The sequence below is a fragment of the Macaca fascicularis genome, chromosome 12 (assembly GCF_037993035.2).
Source record: "Macaca fascicularis isolate 582-1 chromosome 12, T2T-MFA8v1.1".
Lineage (NCBI taxonomy): Eukaryota > Metazoa > Chordata > Mammalia > Primates > Cercopithecidae > Macaca > Macaca fascicularis.
The window spans coordinates 105,940,938-105,958,566 of record NC_088386.1 but is presented as its reverse complement, the minus strand read 5'-3'; the positions used below and the strand labels follow the sequence as shown (position 1 = coordinate 105,958,566).

The 17,629-nt window shown below is 33.7% G+C and overlaps 1 protein-coding gene across 21 annotated transcripts in view; it reads left to right on the top strand.

Moving 5' to 3' along the window:
* Positions 1-17,629, top strand: part of KANSL1L (KAT8 regulatory NSL complex subunit 1 like) — a 140,041-nt gene that overhangs the window by 49,864 nt on the left and 72,548 nt on the right. For 12 of the 21 annotated variants that reach the window (XR_012421439.1, XR_012421438.1, XM_005574155.4 and 9 more), the window contains exons 4-5: positions 7,896-8,093; positions 12,505-12,626. Coding sequence is in view for 16 of the 21 variants with exons in the window: in XM_005574155.4 (XP_005574212.3) it covers positions 7,896-8,093; positions 12,505-12,626 (320 nt within the window). In the remaining 5 variants the exon portion in view is untranslated. Of the gene's footprint in view, positions 1-1,569; positions 4,656-7,895; positions 8,094-9,330; positions 12,404-12,504; positions 12,627-13,231; positions 13,542-15,305; positions 15,362-17,629 lie in introns of those variants that run through there. The other 9 variants (XR_012421441.1, XR_012421440.1, XM_074010004.1 and 6 more) reach the window with 5 other exon arrangements.

The window sequence follows — 17,629 nt, the reverse complement described above, 5'->3', positions numbered from 1 at the left end:
TTTCTAATTTTCCTCATTGATGCAGTTGTTTTAAAATGTCCTGCTTTTAATATCTGGCTCCCAAAAGGGGAAAAGAGAAAAATGAAGAGAAGATTTATTTTTTTTAAGGGTGCTGGCCCTTTAAATCCCCAGGAAGGCCTTCAGCCAGAGGAGGAGGGAATTGCAATAAAAGGAGGGAGGTACTACAACAATGGTTGTTTGCCTCTTTGTCTGTACCTCTGTGATCAAAGGTTACAATCAGTGATCAGAACACAGATCCCTAATCTTTGCAGAGCAGAGTCCTTTTCCCCTACCCTGGCTTATGCAGGCTGTATGTAGATTGCTTCCGAAATATATGAATGGCTGCCTGCCATGGGACTAGGAGTGGGGATGGGTAGCTGCTATTGTGCTAAGAGCTAAAACTGACTGCACGTTTACTGTCCAAACCTGCCCCTTGAACTTGCAAGTCTTCAGTAAACTCCAGATTTTTGAAATAATGACATTAGACAGATTCTGCCAATGAGGTGGTATCTAGGTGGGGAGACAGATTCCTGGTGCTTCCTGTTCCAACACATAGAAGTGATAAATATTTGTGGTGATGGATATGCTAATTACCCTGATCTGATCACTATGCATTATATGTATTGAAATATCATTATATATACCATAAATATGTACAATTATTATTTGTCAATTAAAAAATAAAGTAGAAAGAAATAAGAGACATGCATTGATAGGAGTTTTTGACATTTGGGTCTCTGGACACTTAAACTTTGTGTCTTTGTACATCTCAGAATATATTCATTTTACCCTCACTCTTAAATGGTATTTTAGTTTGGTGTTAAATTCTAGTTTGACAGTTATTTTCCTTTAGCACTTTAAAGATTTGTTTTATTGTTTTGTTTGATACTGAGGAGGAGTCTACTGTCAATGTGATTGTTTTTCTTTTTGGAGTACTGTCTTTTCTATCTGGTAACTTTTAAGATGTTCTTGTTTAGTTGATGTTCTACATCCTTACTAACAGGTATCAAAGGATTGTCTTTATGTGCTTGGTACTCAGAGTACACATTTTTAACTGTACAGTTCCCTGAATTTTGACAAATGTTTACTCTTGTAACCGTCACCATGATCATAATGTAGGACGTTTCTATAACCTTCAAAAATTTCACTCCTTCCTTTTTGCAGTCAATCTCTTTCCTTCAGGCTCTTTTCTCTGGCAACCACTAATCTGTTTTCTATTGCTATAGTTTTGCCTTTTCTAGAATTTCATATAAGTCAAATAGTAAAACATGTAATCTCTATTTTGCTCTTTCACTTAGCATAATGCTTTTGAGGTTCATCCGTGTTGCTGTATGCATAAGTAATTTTTTCTTTTTTATTGTTGAGCAGTATTCCGTTGTAGGATTGTACTATATATAATTTGTTTATCTGTTTCCTAGGTCATGGGAATTTAGGTTGTTTTAGTTTTTGGCTATGATGAATAATGTTGCTGTATATATTCATGTATAAGTCTTTGTGTAGACATGTTTTTGTTTTTTTTTTCAGAATCCACATTTGTTTGTTTTAATTTCTTTTATATTTTTGAGACAGGGCCTTGCTCTGTTGCCCAGGTTGGAGTGCAGTGGCATGATTACGGCTCACCGCAGCCTTGACCTCCCAGGCTCAAGCGATCCTCCCGCCTCAGCTTCCTGGGTAGCTGGGACTCCAAGAATGCACCACCGCAGCTGGCTAATTTTTGTATTTTTGGTGGGGATGGGGTTTCGCCACGTTGCCCAGGCTGGTCTCGAACTCCTGGGCTCAAGCTATCCACCTGCCTCAGGCTCTTAAATTGCTGGGATTACAGGTATGAGCCACTGCAGCCAGCCCAGAGTCCATGTTTAGTCCAAGGTGTTACATCTTTCTTCAATTCTAGCATATTCTCTGCTACTATCATCCAAATAATGCATGTTTTTCCATTTTTTTCTCTTCCATTTTTGTGAAATTCTCATAGGTTGAGAGGTTCAAACAAATTTTTCATGTCTCTTAACCACTCTTTAATGTTTTAATCTCATTTGTCTCTCTGTACCACAAGGAATTCTTTACTGTCTTTTAATTTGCTAATTCTGTCTTTGACCATATTCTGCTTAGACTTTGTCCTGTATATTGGCTTTTATATTGGCTTTTACTTTGTGATAATGCTTTTTATTGATAATTTTTAATTAGGTCGTTTTCAAACCTGTTTAAAAACATGAATGAAAAGGAATAGGTTTCTAGAAATTCAAGACCTTATGAAGTTAGCAAAACTGCCTCTCTCTGCACTTTATATGATAAGAGATAGGATTGAGAAAACCTTTGAATAATAACGGACAAAAGTGATTTGGAGCTAAAGATCAAACTAAGGATACCATTTTCTGCAAAACCTTTGAGCTGGATAAAATTACACTTAGGGCAGTGGAGGAAGATTAAGAATGTGGATTTTCCATCAGAACTTAATAGCTTATGAGACCCCCCACAAGGAGGCAGAGAAAGAGGGACAGGAGGAAGGAATATATAGGTAGGTACAGGAGTTAGAGGGTGAAAGAAATATCCTTTGAGAATGCATCAGAGAAATGTGGGTGTGATTGTCAGTACATGGAACTGCCTGAAAACAGATAGATGGGAAGCCTTCTGAGTTTCTGAGTGAGTTGTACCAAAGAAATTATAAGCGTGACCTATAAAAAGCATTTTACTGGCCAAGACTTAAACCAGTCCTTAGGATGCCAACCTTCTATGAACAAGAAGCAGGCTAAGAGCTTTGCAGTTCCTAAAGAAGTCATAAACATTTACTGATATTGCCAAGGAAGGTAATATAAAAGAAAGAAACTTTATATTTATATTTTTATTACCAATATAAATTTTAAATTTATATTACCAAGGAAGGTAATATAAAAGAAAGAAGCCGGCTGATTCAGGAGCCATAGAAAGCAGTGGATGGAAAGAACCCTTTAATAGGAAGCACAAATCAGGGCCTAATTAAGCCATGCCCCTAGGGTAATGGCTTGCCATTACAATATTGGTCCAGCAGAGTGTTAACATTAATATAGACCAATAGCTGACATATATTTTTTATTCTTTACATTTCCAAGTGGGAATGTTCATTGTGGTCTGTTTTCCCAAAGAATCAATAATACAAATGAGTTCTTATGCATTCTAAATATTGCTAAATATTTATTTGTAACTTTGTTTTTGTGGGAAACAGTATTCTATATGGTCATACTGTAGACATCCTGGAGATAATCTAATATTGAAGGTTGATAGGGATAGACCTTGAAAGAAAAAGCTGAGAAGGGAAGGGATCAGAGCCCTTGAACCATGTAGTTTGCCTAGCCCCACGTCGGGGTCTGCACGTCCACAAAGATTAATAAATTTTAGGCTCTATCTATCATGAGTTTATATTCTGGTAAGGGAGATAAAACATAATCGTTTCAGTATATGTAATATATTCAGTAATACCTGTTTTTTTTTTAAAAAAATTATACTTCAAGTAGAATACATGTTTTTGTAAGATATTTGGAGTGCCATAGAGAGAATACTTATGGGTAAGAGGGTCAGAGAAAACATTAAGAGAAGAAAGTGACATCTCAGTATGACTTTGGGGGATGAATAGTAATTTTTTGATGAATCAGTGGAACTAGAGAAAGGCGTTTTTTACAGGTTTGAAGGTGTGAAACAACATGATCATTTTCAGGAATGACAAAGTAGTATGGTATTTAAAGGAGCAGAAAGTATGTGTTATATGAGAAGAGGAAAAGAAGCTAGGAAGTGATGAAGTATGTTTAACACCTTGTAGGAATTAGTGGTGTGGCATCTGTAGGAAGGTAGAAGAAGGACAGACATAAAACCTTAGGCTTACTAGTTCTGTGAGATTTGAGGTAACCACATTCACTAAGTGTTTCCTGATGAAAGTTTCATGTTACATTAGTTACTTTTTCTCATTGTTCACTGTTATCTTTACAGGAGCCTTCAGTTTTTGAAAGCCTTCCCAGTCCTATCCACATAATCTCTCTTCTTTGATCGGTTTCCTTAAAGGATATAATTTCACACATGTATTTTGTAGCAAATAGAGTTCTAAGAATGAGTCCGGTGTAAAACAGTTTAGATATTTCCAAGAAAGTGGGTTTGCAGTTAAATTAATGAATAAGATTTGTATTTCAATCTAGACAATCTGATTCATAATCCTTTAACTTGAGAAAGGATATTTTAATATTCTCTATTTTCTAAGCAGTACTGTATACTTCTTGGTTAAATTCTTTTAAAAGTTTCATTGCATGTTTATATAACATCTACTGGAATAAATTGTTTTAAGGAAAGCCGTCTAAACTTCCCTGTAATAATTTATATGGCCTTACCTTTTTCTTAATTCAGGATAAATGTGTATCTGGCCCTTTGTTCCCTTAATAATAGCATTATGTATATTTTATGGAAAATGCCACAAAATTATGCTATTAGAATACAATGTTTTGGTTATTTTAGTAGTTTCTCATTACATTTATTAGGAATTAAAGTATTTAGTTGTTTATTTATATGCAGCTTAGTTGAGAAGTTATTATGTAAGAAAAACATCACTTTCCTTGCTCTTACAGCTTCTTGAGTTATTGTAAGAAAAAAATTGAGAAGGATGGCCAGTACTGTCTTGAAACAGAACTTTCTGTTTAATGTATTTTAAATGTAAAAAAAAAAAAAAAAATGTTCTCAGTTAAATTAGAGATAAAGGGAAATGAAAGAGATTGAGGGATGCTGTTTTGTAAATATCCTGTTTAAATAAGTGCTAGTTTGTGCCTTAAGTCAGAAAACACATCATTTGCCCCTTTACCATTCTTCATATGGTCTAAACTCTGCTTAAATTTTTAGAGAAGAAAGCAGTTATTAGCAACATCCTTTGGTGGTTCTTGTGACAGCTTTGTCAACATATTACAGATTCCTGTATTTCCTCTTCTCCTCGCTTCAAACTTTCTAATAAGACAACAGATTCTTCTCACACTCAGAAAAAAATTGAAATATTTTTCTTGGGAGAACACTGGCTATATCAAATGGTTTGTCTCTTAGATTTATTTTGTTAACCTGCAGTAGGGCCTTCCACATTTTAAATTGTACCTTTTGTGTGTTTCAAATTTTTTATTTAAAGTTTTACTTAAAATTAACTTTGGTGAATTTATGTGAATAATAGAGATGTTGCTGAAGTAGTTTTTTTTTCACACAGTATTTTCTCTGTGAAGACCCTGCATTGTCAAGAGTTGTCTTCTCAGAAACAGTTGATTGGCTTTCATTTTATGCTAGAGTTTTCACTTGTTTCAGTTGTTGTAACTCATTTTTCTAAAAATATTTCATATCTTTCTTATCTATGTTGTTTTGTGTATGAGAATATCATTTTACTGATTTTAAGAACAGAAACTCTCTGCTGTGTCCCCAGAGGATTAAATATTCAACCCTTTCCTCTCCATTCTTGGCAGTGGCGGATTAGAATGGGCCACTCTCCTCACACTCCAAGAGTTTTGTGCAGGGTAGTAGTTTATGGGGGAAGAAGCAGATTATGAAGTTGACTATGAAGGTCTCTCTGGTTGAATTCTAATTTTTTTTTTTTAAAACAGAGTCTCTGTCACCCAGGCTGGAGTGCAGTGGTGCGATCTTGGCTTACTGCAACCTCTGCCTCCTGGGTTCAAGCAATTCTTTTGCCTCAGTCTCCCAAGTAGCTGGGACCAAACGCATGTGCCATGATGCCCGGCTAATTTTTGTACTTTTAGTAGAGACAGGGTTTTGCTATGTTGGCCAGGCTGGTGTTGAACTCCTGGCCTCAAGTGATCCACCTGCCTCAGCCTCCCAAAGTGCTAGGATTACAGGCGTAAACCACCACGCCCTGCCTCCCTGGTTGAATTTTAAAAATAAAGTTCTTTATTAAACTAACTATAGCAGGCTTTCTACTTATAGAAAGGTAGTATTCTAAAGGTTTGGAAATAGAACTTTGAAATTCAGAATAGAATTTTCCCATAGATGCAGATTTATAAATATGGATTATGAAATCAGACTAATGTGTACAGACTGAAATCAGACTAATCTATACAGACTGGCCCATAATATAAACTGGAATCAAACCAAAGACAATTGAAGTTAAATTGATAAGGTGGAAACTTGTGTTTCTTTTACATGCAGGTACTTATGAAGAAACCTAGTGAGAGACTTGTAGGAATTTTGAATGGATACTCTGAAGAGTTTTTCAGATTGATGATACCATATCTATTATATCTAATTTAATTTTTAAAATACCAAACGAAATAAGAACTTTTGAGCATGTTTCTTCAGATTTCTTGACAACCATATTTGTTCATTCTAAGAAAACAGTAATTGGGATCGAGTGGATCCCCTTCTTCTTGGAAAAGTCAGCATGTTAGCACTATTCAAAATACAGATTTTAAAAAAAGTGCATTTAGTACTTTTACAGAAAATGTTGCTACAAAATAATAAAATACACGTATAATACCATAACTGAATATGTGCATTCTAAAGTTATATATTCTCTAAATTATGTAGTGCAAACTAAAACTCATATATAACACATTATTACCTATAGGCAATTTCCATCTTATAAATAAGACTTACGCATGATATAGATGGCCCACAGCAATCATTTAATTCATTCCATTTTTGAAATAATGAACACTAATATTAATATGTTAGTTATTTTTTATTACAAGAATATAGTATTTTAGCCACATTAAGAGTGTAATACTTTTCCAACTAGCCTATAGGAATTTATTAGCATTTTTCTAATATGTAATATATATTTGAAAAATACATATTATATATTATATTTCAAATATATATTATATATTATTTTTCAAATATATATTATATATTATATATGTAAAACCTGTGTGTCTATATAATATATAATATATGTAATATCAGTATATATATAACAATATCTGTGTATGTTTAATATCTATTATACAGTATATATTACTGTATTATTTTCAGGAGGAAGGGTGGTAGAAGGGATAGGAAGGAAAGAAATTTTACAATGAGAACTATGAAACCATTAAGATCATTCCTTTGCACTCCTTTTTTCTCTTTCTCTGTTGTCTTCATTGCCTCTGAGGAACCTAAAGTTGAGAACAGTTGGAGTGAGGAAGCTGGGGAATGGAGGAGAAAGCCGAGCAAACCAGTTGAGGAATAAGTATGTTTGTGAGTAGGAGGCAGGGAGTACAGAGACAACTTAATCCCTATTCATTCCCCTACTTCCTTACATTTGAGAATATACCCCATCAAAGTTGAAAGCTTGTGTCTTTATTATTAACACAGATATCCTGAAAGCAGTGGGAACTTTGGCCTAGAGAGTACTCTTTCTCAGTGGTGCAATCCTATCCCTGGTTGCTCAGGCTGACAGCAACAGGGGCAGGGCTCCTTAGGATGCTCTGAAAGGAGTTAGGATAGAGTTAGATTGTTGTTTGGATGTTTGTAAATTTGGTATTTTAATTTATAAAATTGGGAGTGCTCAAATGTAAAGCACAAATAGAAATGCTAGTGACCAAAATATCAGAAGATTCTATCAGGAAATATTCTGATTTCAATCTGAAATGTCCATATTCTGTGTATAATATGCCTTTAATTTTATTTTAATGTCATGCTTTTAATGCCAATAATTAAAACCAATTAGAAAAAAACTGCATGTATTTAAGTTAAGAAAATATTTTACAAGTCCAGCCTATCAGCCATATATGTTATTTTAGCTGCACATGTTTTAAACCAGCCAGTTCTTTACAGAGTTAAACTATACTTTCAAGTTTATATTTTCTGAATTCCAAGGGTTAAGAGGAAGCATAGATTCAAGTGCATTGTAGCATTAAAGGTGGTTTAATAATCAGTTTGTTTTCATTTCAACTTTCTCATTGTTTTTTGTCTAGGGGATAGTGGTCCTAGAAGAATGTCAGCTTCCAAAAGACATTTTGAAAAAACAAATGCAATTTGCAGACCAAGCAGCTTCACTAAACATTCTAGGGAATCCTCAGGTTCCCCAAGAGTGTCAAGATCCTGTACCGGAACAAGATTTTGAAATGTCACCAAGCAGCCCTACTTTACTTCTTCGAAACATCGAAAAACAGGTAAAGTCAAAGTAAGGATATCAGTGGTATGAAATAACTTTTCATCGATTTTATAAACTATTCAAATAAACATCATTATATGTGTATCTTCCTGGCATATGGGTTTTAAACTAGGCCATTTGGCATTAAATACAATTAAAATATTTGCCATATGACTGGTTTCCATTATAATACCAATATAATTAAATTTATTTAAATATGATATATAAAGTAATGGTATTGTTATGGCCATAGGATGATTATTTTTACAGGGATTGGAAAATCTTTTTTCTGACAAAATTGTTTATCATTGGATTTTTTTCAAGGAGAGAGAACAGTGGTACCAGTTAATATGTCTTAATTGGTGTTTGACTAATTTATTGATCAAGATTTTTAGTGAAAGGTAATATTGGAATATGTATTTCTTCATAAAAAATGATTATGTAAATGTAAAGTCGAAAAAGCTCCTAACAATTACTTTGATTCCAAAGCCTTCCTTGATATTTAAATTCTATTGTGGATATCTCTACAAGCTTAATTATTCTGGCCAGTATATCCTATATCTGTCCTTGGAAATTGAACAATTTATTTTGATTTAGGCTTTAGTGGCTCTTAAACAAACTCGGTTTCTAGGACTTTTTTACTTTAAAGCTGAGCAATTCTTCACCATAGTTGCATCATTACATTGTTTCTCTGGGAAATGATATAGATTCATGCCTGCCTGCATCTAATTTTCCTGAGTTTTTCTGACATACCAGGAAATAACTAAATACAGGTTACTGTATTGTTCCTGGTAAACCAAAATATGGTATGATTTCTTCCGCCCTGTATTTGTTAAATTTATAATTGCCCAGAGTTTTTCTTAATTGGAATGTATAATCAAGGCACTTATGAATATTTTGTAATTTAGAAAGCTGTTTGGTAATTATCTGATGTCAAATTAGAATGCACTTGACCATATAGGCAGTGATTTAAATTAGTTTTTGTTATATTTCTATATTCCCACTTTCCTCTTTCTTTTCCCTCCCCTCATTCAATAGGATCAAGTTGTTTTGATCCTAGTTCAGTTTGATCCTAGTTGTTTCACATTCTAGAGTAATTTATTTGCTTACTCAGTCAAATCTACTTTCACCATCTTTAGGTCACTACTTATTCATTGGAAATTCATTGGAAATTGTAATCTGATTAAATTAATTCTAAGATATTTTCATTTCTAAAAGATTTCTTGTACTTTTTCCTTTCTCCTTGGTATCCCCAGTTTTCTTAGGTTGGACCTGAGATGACATCAGAACTGCCTAATTTGCGGATCCTAGTTCAGAATGAAATTGTGGAGCCCTTTGTTAAAAAGTTATGAATTTAAAGACAGTGACAGTAGAGCACTAAGCAAGCATAGCCCCCATCTGCGCTTAGCCTGGTGCACAGGTTGCATGCCCATGAAGCTGGCCCTGGGTAGCATTTTAGGTCTCATTGCTGATGAACTATCAGGGGGCTTTGATAGTATAGGGAACCAAGAGTTGTGAGAGCAGTAATGGCTCCATGTAAGGAGAGCAGAAGAAAAAGATTCAGAAAGGGCAGCAGCAATTACTTGTAGAGGTTGTTAATAAATTGCCTATGAACAAGTCATTTGTTCTTGAAATGTGGTAATAATGATTTTTATAGGCCAAGTTTTAAAAGCTTAAGTTGTTTTTAAATACTTGTTGGCCAGGCATGGTAGCTCATGCCTGTAATCCCAGCACTTTGGGAGGCCAAGGTGGGCAGATCACTTGAACCCAAGAGTTTGAGACCAGGCTGGGCAACACAGGGAGACCCCGTCTCTACCAAAAATAGGAAAATTAGCTGGCCTTGGTGGCACACACCTGTAGTCCCAGCTACTCAGAAGGCTGAGGTAGAAGGATCACTTAAGCCCAGGTGGCAGAGATTGCAGTAAGCCAGATGGCACCACTGCACTCTAACCTGGACGACAGAACTAGACACTATCTGAAACAAACAAAAAAACTTGTTGCAGAAGATAGTCTAGGAGTGAGTTAAGTGGTAGGGATAGCAAGCCCATTTTTATGCATGGTTTTCTTAGGATAATCTACTGATATATAACTGTTCACTCATAATCTTTCAACTTGACTAAAGTAGTTTTGTTAGAGTTGGAAGTTAACATATAAAGGCAATATTGAGTTGTAGACTATCATTTAAAAAATAACTTATTGATTCATAGTATTAATACATGCTCACATTGTTAGATATATACAGTTCATAAATTGAAAAGTATTAATACCTTATTTTTAGTACTTTAGGTCAGCTGTTCGCAGCATTTTTGACATGAGGGACTGGTTTTGTGGAAGACAGTTTTTCCACAGGGTGGGGGTGGGGGGATGGTTTTGAGATGAAACTGTTCCGCCTCAGATCATCAGGCATTAGAGTCTTATAAGGAGCAGCAACCTAGATCCCTTGCACGTGGATTTCACAGTATGGTTCGAGCTCCTATGAGAATCTAATGCTGTGGGTGGTCTGACAGGAGGCGGAGCTCAGGTGGTAATTCTTGCTGGCCTTCTGCCCACCTCCTGCTCCGCAGCCTGGTTTCTAACAGGCCATGGACAGGTACCCATCAGTAGCCCGGGGGTTGGGGACTTCTGCTTTAGGTGATTTAAAATGAATTTGCTACTGGTGTATTTACATTATAAATCTTGTTAAGAGTAGCTAGTGTTTTAACTTACAGTTGATTAGTTTTTGTTTTCAGAGTTCAAATTATGCTTCTCTTAATCTTACTTTTCTCATTCACATTTTCTCTGTGACTTTTCTATTCCCTGTATTCCCCATATGACTCAGGTATGCGAGATTTTATTGGGCCAGAGTAGGCTGATTCTTAGGGTAAAGATAGGGATTGTAATTTCCCCCTTCCTGGCCCATTATTCACATATATCCAACTAGCGACTTCCAGTGGCTTAAAAGATTTTAGATGATGTTTTTTGGAGGTGGAACAATCACAGGAGTGTTTTAGTGTTTCCAGTCAGAAGATATGAGATACTTCAGAATTTATTTGCATGACTAAACTAATGATTACTTGCTAAATGGATGAAGAATCCATTTCTATTGGTGATTTTAAAAATGAGCTTTAATCTAAAAACTGAGTAATAATTTTTAAAATGACATCATTAGGTGCATATTATCTTGAAAATAAATGATGAAAACATTTCAAGGTCTTTCTCATGAAAGACTTTTTGAAGGGATGAAATATTAGTCTTTATTATATTATTTAGTCTCATTTCTAATAGCATGTTATTAGTTTCATACAAATGATGCATTCTAAACTAATTATTCCATATACCCCTTTATTTCACAATAGAGTATCTTGCAGTATTGAAAATGTTGAACTACGTCTGTATGTTTTAAAAAGTTAGTCACACTATATTAAGTAGGAAAACTAGGTTTTAAAAAATTGATGTAGCCTGATTTAATTAAAATTATATGTGTGCATGTTGAATGTACACTCATGTTTACATATACTCAGGAAACTTAGTCTGGAGGGAGAAATATATACCTAAATGTTAGCTCTGGTTTTCTCTTTGAAGTATGATTACAAATGACTCTCTTTTCATTTTTAAAATGTCTGTATATTTTCCACTTCTTCTATGATGAATTACGGGTGTAATGAAAATAGTTGTCATTCTTTTGTAGAAATGTACTATTCCTTTTTATGTGGCCTTTGCTTATTATAATTGTGATTGTTTGAGAATAATATTTATGCATATTATAATAATTTAATATTTATTGCATATATTTAAATTTGGGACAAATGTCAGTGAAATCTTAGGTGCTAAAAAAAAAAACCCTGATATTTTTGAATTAGGAAAAATATTGAGAAACAGTGTGCTGTTAGATTTAGGCCTGAATTTGAATCCTAGTTCTGTTTCATACCAACTTTATAGCCCTTGATCAAGCTACTTAATCTTTTTTTCTTTGCTAGAATTTACTCATCTGTACAGGTATTAATAATAGTGATGTCAATACCTCTAATACTATCTTCTTTGCTGGTTAGTTGTAAAGATTAGAAATATTCTATGTGTGGTGCCTGATATAATGCCTGGCACATAGTAGGCACTTAATAAATTGTATCTGTGATTTTTAATTATTAATTTTCCTGCCTCAAGGGAAATATTATATAAAGGCTGTTAGCTGGGTTCAAATGTGTTAGAATGATGGGATGGGTAGATGAAGGAACTATAATAAAAAAAGGATATGGAAAAGAATGTATAATTAAAGTATAGATTTATTTGTAATAAATGGAAAAATCAGTTGTATAAATTGTCTATCTAATAAAATGTTTACTGAAATAAAAACACGTGTCATGAGACGTTAAGCATTAATTGGCACTATACATGTGAGCTTTAACTCACATTTCTTGCTTAGCAGTAGTAAAAGGTTGACTGTTTCCTTGCAGAGTGCACAGTTGACTGAGATCATCAACAGTTTGATTGCCCCTCTCAACTTGTCCCCAACTTCATCACCCCTCTCTTCCAAATCCTGTAGCCATAAATGTCTGGCTAATGGCATTTGCAGGAGGTAGGTATCAATGGGATAGCTTAGCTTTTAAATTTGACTTTGCCTGTTTCATCTTATTTCGATTTTGTTTTGACATTTTAAGTATTATAGTTACTTTTTTTAATACATTAGGGACTACTAGAGTACAATCAGTATACCATGGATACATTTTTTGATAATATTAAATTTACACAATTAAGGTAATGATAAATCAAGGAATGAGGGAGAAAGATTTCCGGGAAGTTTCATAATGTTTCTTAAAAAAAGAATAGCAGTGATAACATTTGCTATAGAAGTACTGCCTTATTTACGATACCTTCCATTTTGTAGCTTTGGTATTCTTGAGCTCCATGCTGTCCTTGCAATGCATTTTGAAGAGAAAAGACCCTAGATATAATTTAGGCACAGAAGATTGGTAGCTGTCACCCATTAGATTCAGCTTAAGTTTTAATCATTTTGTATTTTAGCTTTATATAAGGTAAATTTTTATCTGACTATAATTAATAACTCCGATAATTATTAGCAATTTATCTGTGTTATATTAGCAAAAATTTATATTCTATGAATCCTAATCCTTTTTTGGGAACAGCATTTGTTCTACTTTATTTTGTTTCCTTTTCTCTTAGAACTTTTCCTTTTGAAGATAAAATTAGAATATATTCTATTAGATATACTAATAGAATATCATTTTATGTGTGCGTTGTCTAATTTTTTTCAGGTAAAATTGGAATGTTGGCTTCTTTGCCTTAATTACCATAGACAACTAAGTATAATTTTATATTGGGAAATATTTGTATTAAAATTATATGATTTATTATTTTAATAACTTTCTAATATAGCATAAAATGAAAATTTATACCATGGTGAAAATTATGCTAAGTAGCCATCAAATTCTTTGTGAGATTAGTGGATATAAACAAAGTCTTAAAATAAAAAGCTGAGGTGGGCAGATTACGTGAGCTCAGGAGTTCGAGATCAGCCTGGCCAACGTGGAGAAACCCCGTCTCTATAAAAATACAAAAAAGTAGCCAGTTGTGGTGGTGCGCTCCTGTAGTTTCAGCTACTCAAGAGCCTGAGGCACAAGAATCACTGGAACCTGGGAGATGGAGGCTGCAGTGAGCCAAGATCGCGCCACTGCACTCCAGCCTGGGTGACAGAGCAAGACTCTGTTTCCAAAAAATAAATAAATAAATAATAATAAATAAAAAGCTAACGTTTGATTTTTATTTCCAATTGGTTATTTTGAACATCTAATCTTTAATTTACTGTTTTATTTATATTGAGTTATGTATCCATTGTTCTATCGTGGGAACAGTTCTATTGGTTTTGCTTTATTTTTTCTCGACTTTATATTCATTCCTCATATCAATGATAAAACATGTTGAAAGTAAAGATTCTGTCATATAGTATGGGATAACTATGATATTTTCATTTATGAGAACATATCCTAATTAGGAAAGTCAGAATGTATGTGAATGAATTTTAAGCTGACCCATAAAACACATCAAATTGGTGTGTAAGCATTGTGATTTGGGGCTAATCCCATTTTAGATAATACTTTGTTTACCTAATCAAGTAGTACACAGTTGCACACATAGTTACAGGTGTGTGTTCATGTGTTTGTGAATTTTCATTTTAATATACTTGCCTGTATTTCTGGTCATTCATTTGCAGAACATTGATTGCATAACTATTTATTGTATGCCACATAGTCAAAGTCCTAGGGACACAAATATGAAGACAGAAATCTTCACTTGTAAATAACTCAGTCTGGTTGGTGAAACATGTAACTACTTAATAAAATACTATGTAATAAAAATGGAATTGTGTGTAGTTGTTTGAATACTGGCTTTTAATAACTGTTACACTTGAAAAAGATACCTCATAAAGATATGTAGATCCAAATGAAAGAAATGGAAAATTGGCCATGCTTACTAAATTACGTTTTTTTAATTCTGTCTACTAGTAGTTCAAAGGTTTTTGTTGAAATCAGCTACTGAATACTGTCTTTCCTCATGTCAATTAGTTGTTGCTGCAGACTAATTGAAAAGATTTGCTTTCAAAAGTTTTAACAAGTTCAGAACCTATGAAAATGTTTTGATAGATTTAAAAGCAGATAAAAATTTTGTTTTTCATATTTCTGAAGTGTGCTGATATGTTTTAATTAATGACATTTTTGGCAACAATGAACTCTTTTTAAAATAGTTGCTACATAATGTGTATTTCAAAAAGCATTTATTTTCTCATTTTTTGTCAAAATATCATATTTTCCTTGCAGGAAAGGTATTTATTTTCTAACATTTTCTCGATAATGTAATACTTTATCTACTTTTTATCAAAGAGAGAGTGATCAAATTTAGAACAATTGATAGTTATCTAAAATGCATAGTTTATCTTTAAGTTTAATAGTTCTTTATAAATGCTTTGTTACCAGATAACCAGCAAACTACCATGTAAAACAAAAGATTTTGGGGGATACTCCTGACTCCTGATTTCATTAAAATGTTTTGTAAAGATGCCATAAATTGTGATAATATATATAAAAAAGTCTATAAATCTATTTAACCAGAAACATAGAAACTAGACTATATTGCAGATAAGAAGAATAACACTGAAGGAAAAGTAGCAAATTTTGAGGAAACATGGTCTATTGTTTCATATGCCAAAGAGAGTACTGAAAATATCTGTTGGTTTTTTCAGTAATGAGTTGAGACTTTGGCAAGAGAGACTTTGACAAGAGCAGGATGGAGAAAGAGGTAAGAATGAATTAATAAGAGAATTGGAGAAGAAGTGGAGAGAGGGAGTCAAGATTACCCTTCAAGGCCACTGATTTTAAAGGCCATGATAAAAGGGACATACAAAGTCACAGAAAATATTTTTGTTTTTAAGATGGAGGAAATTTAAGCATCTTTATTAAAATAAAGGGAAAGGAAGGAGCCACAGGTGAGAAATGTAGAAACACCTTATCACAAAGTTATGGAGGGATCTTATTACAGAAAATATGCCTGTTCTTTAAAAGTAGTGTGAAATAGATTAAGATAGGTGTGGATGCATTTGTTTCTAAGGTGATAATAGAGTAGTTAAGAGTGGTAAAGGGAGCCTGAGGAGCTTTGACAAGCAAAACATTTTTCCTTTTCCCTTCTTCCTTCTCATTTTCCCTCCCCTCCTCTCCTGTCCCCTTCTTTATTTTTGGAGCCTGAGTAACCACCCCTAGGAAAGGGTGTTAGTGGTTTATAAGAAGTTTTTTTTTTTTAATCCCTTAACTATAAATATGTTTATAATGAAAAGTACTTAATTGATGCTTATACAACTCGTTAAGAATTCAACTTTTAAAATATTCTCTAATTGAACTTTTTATAAAATAAATACATAGTAGTGAAATTCTACAAATCTAAGTTTTTAAATATTACTCATGTTTGAGAATATTACTATAGATTTTTAAAATTAATTGGAGATACAATTTTATATTATAGCATTATATGAAATAGCTTTGATTCAAAGATATCTGGATTGAAGTAATGTGAAATGTATCTCTATGAGCCTTTTGACACTGGGAGTAGAATATCAAATGAGGCCTAATTTTATTTCTTATGTCTTGCTATTTTCCAATACCTTTGTTATTTTTCCTTCACATAGTTCTATATGAAGAAAACATCTTTCAGATTCAAATGTTTATATGAGTAAGGGCTTAGTCTATTTAATGGTATTTCAGACTTGACAGTTAAACCACAAAGCACTTTCTGAAGACGTCCTTGTTAAGCATATAAATACTTTGCAGAAGCATATAAATACTATTAATGTGTTTATGTATTTATAATAAATGGGTAGGTAAGAAAAATCGTAAATATTTTTCAAAATTATAAAACATACATAACAAAAATGTACCATTTTGACTATTTTTAAATGTAAGTTTAATGGCATTAAATACAATCAAAATGTTGTATAATCATCACCACCGTCCATCTTCAGAACTTTTCTTGTCTTCTCAAACTGAAACTCTGTACCCACTAAACAATAACTTCCCATTCTTCCTTGCTGTCAGCTTCTGGCAACTCCCACTTTACCTTCTATATGAATTTGACTACTCTAGGTACCTTATAAGTGGATCACACAGTGTTTGTCCTTTTGTGACAAACTTATTTTACTTACCATAGTATCAGAATTTATCTACGTTGTAGCCTGTGTGTCAAAATTTCCTTTTTAAGGCTGAATAATACTCTATTTTTATATAGACAACATTTGATCTCTGGATAGATATTTGATTGCCTCTGTCTCTTGGCTATTATGAACAAGGCTGCTATTAACATGGATGAACAAATATCTGTTTGAGTCCCTGCTTTTAATTGTTTTGGGTATTCTAGAAGTGAAATTGCTGGATTATGTGATAATTCTGTTTTTAAATTTTGTTTATTTCAAAAATGAGAAATTAGCAAATGTTAATTGCCAAGCCAAAAGCTAAGAGAAAGCCAGAGCTCAAAAAGTAAGCAAATCACAGCAGTCTGCTTTTTGTGAGGCTAAATTTAGACAAAATTAAATTGAAGTTTTGATATATTTTGGGGGAAGGGAGGAGAGAAACTAAAACTAAATCCAGCAAAATCAAGCTGAAGTTTTAATAGATTAAAGGTAAATCAGGCTGGTTGAGATGGCTGATGCCTGTAATCCCAGCACTTTGGAAAGCCAAGATGGGCAAATGGCTTGAGGCCAGGAGTTCAAGACTAGCCTGGCCAACATGGCAAAACCCCACCTCTACTAAAAATACAAAAATTAGCCAGGTGTGGTGATGCATGCCTGTAGTCCCAGCAACTTGGGAGGCTGAGGCACAAGAATCTCTTGAATCCAGGAGTCAGAGGTTGCAGTGAGCCAAGATCATGCCACTGCCCTTCAGCCTGGGTGACAGAGTGTCTCAAATAAATAAATAAATAACCTAGGTCGAAGCCCTTGGCTCTGCCCATGGCAGGAAGATGAAATAAAATCCTTGTATTTAGTAGGGACCATTCTCTTTCAGGGGCTATGCCATTACAGTA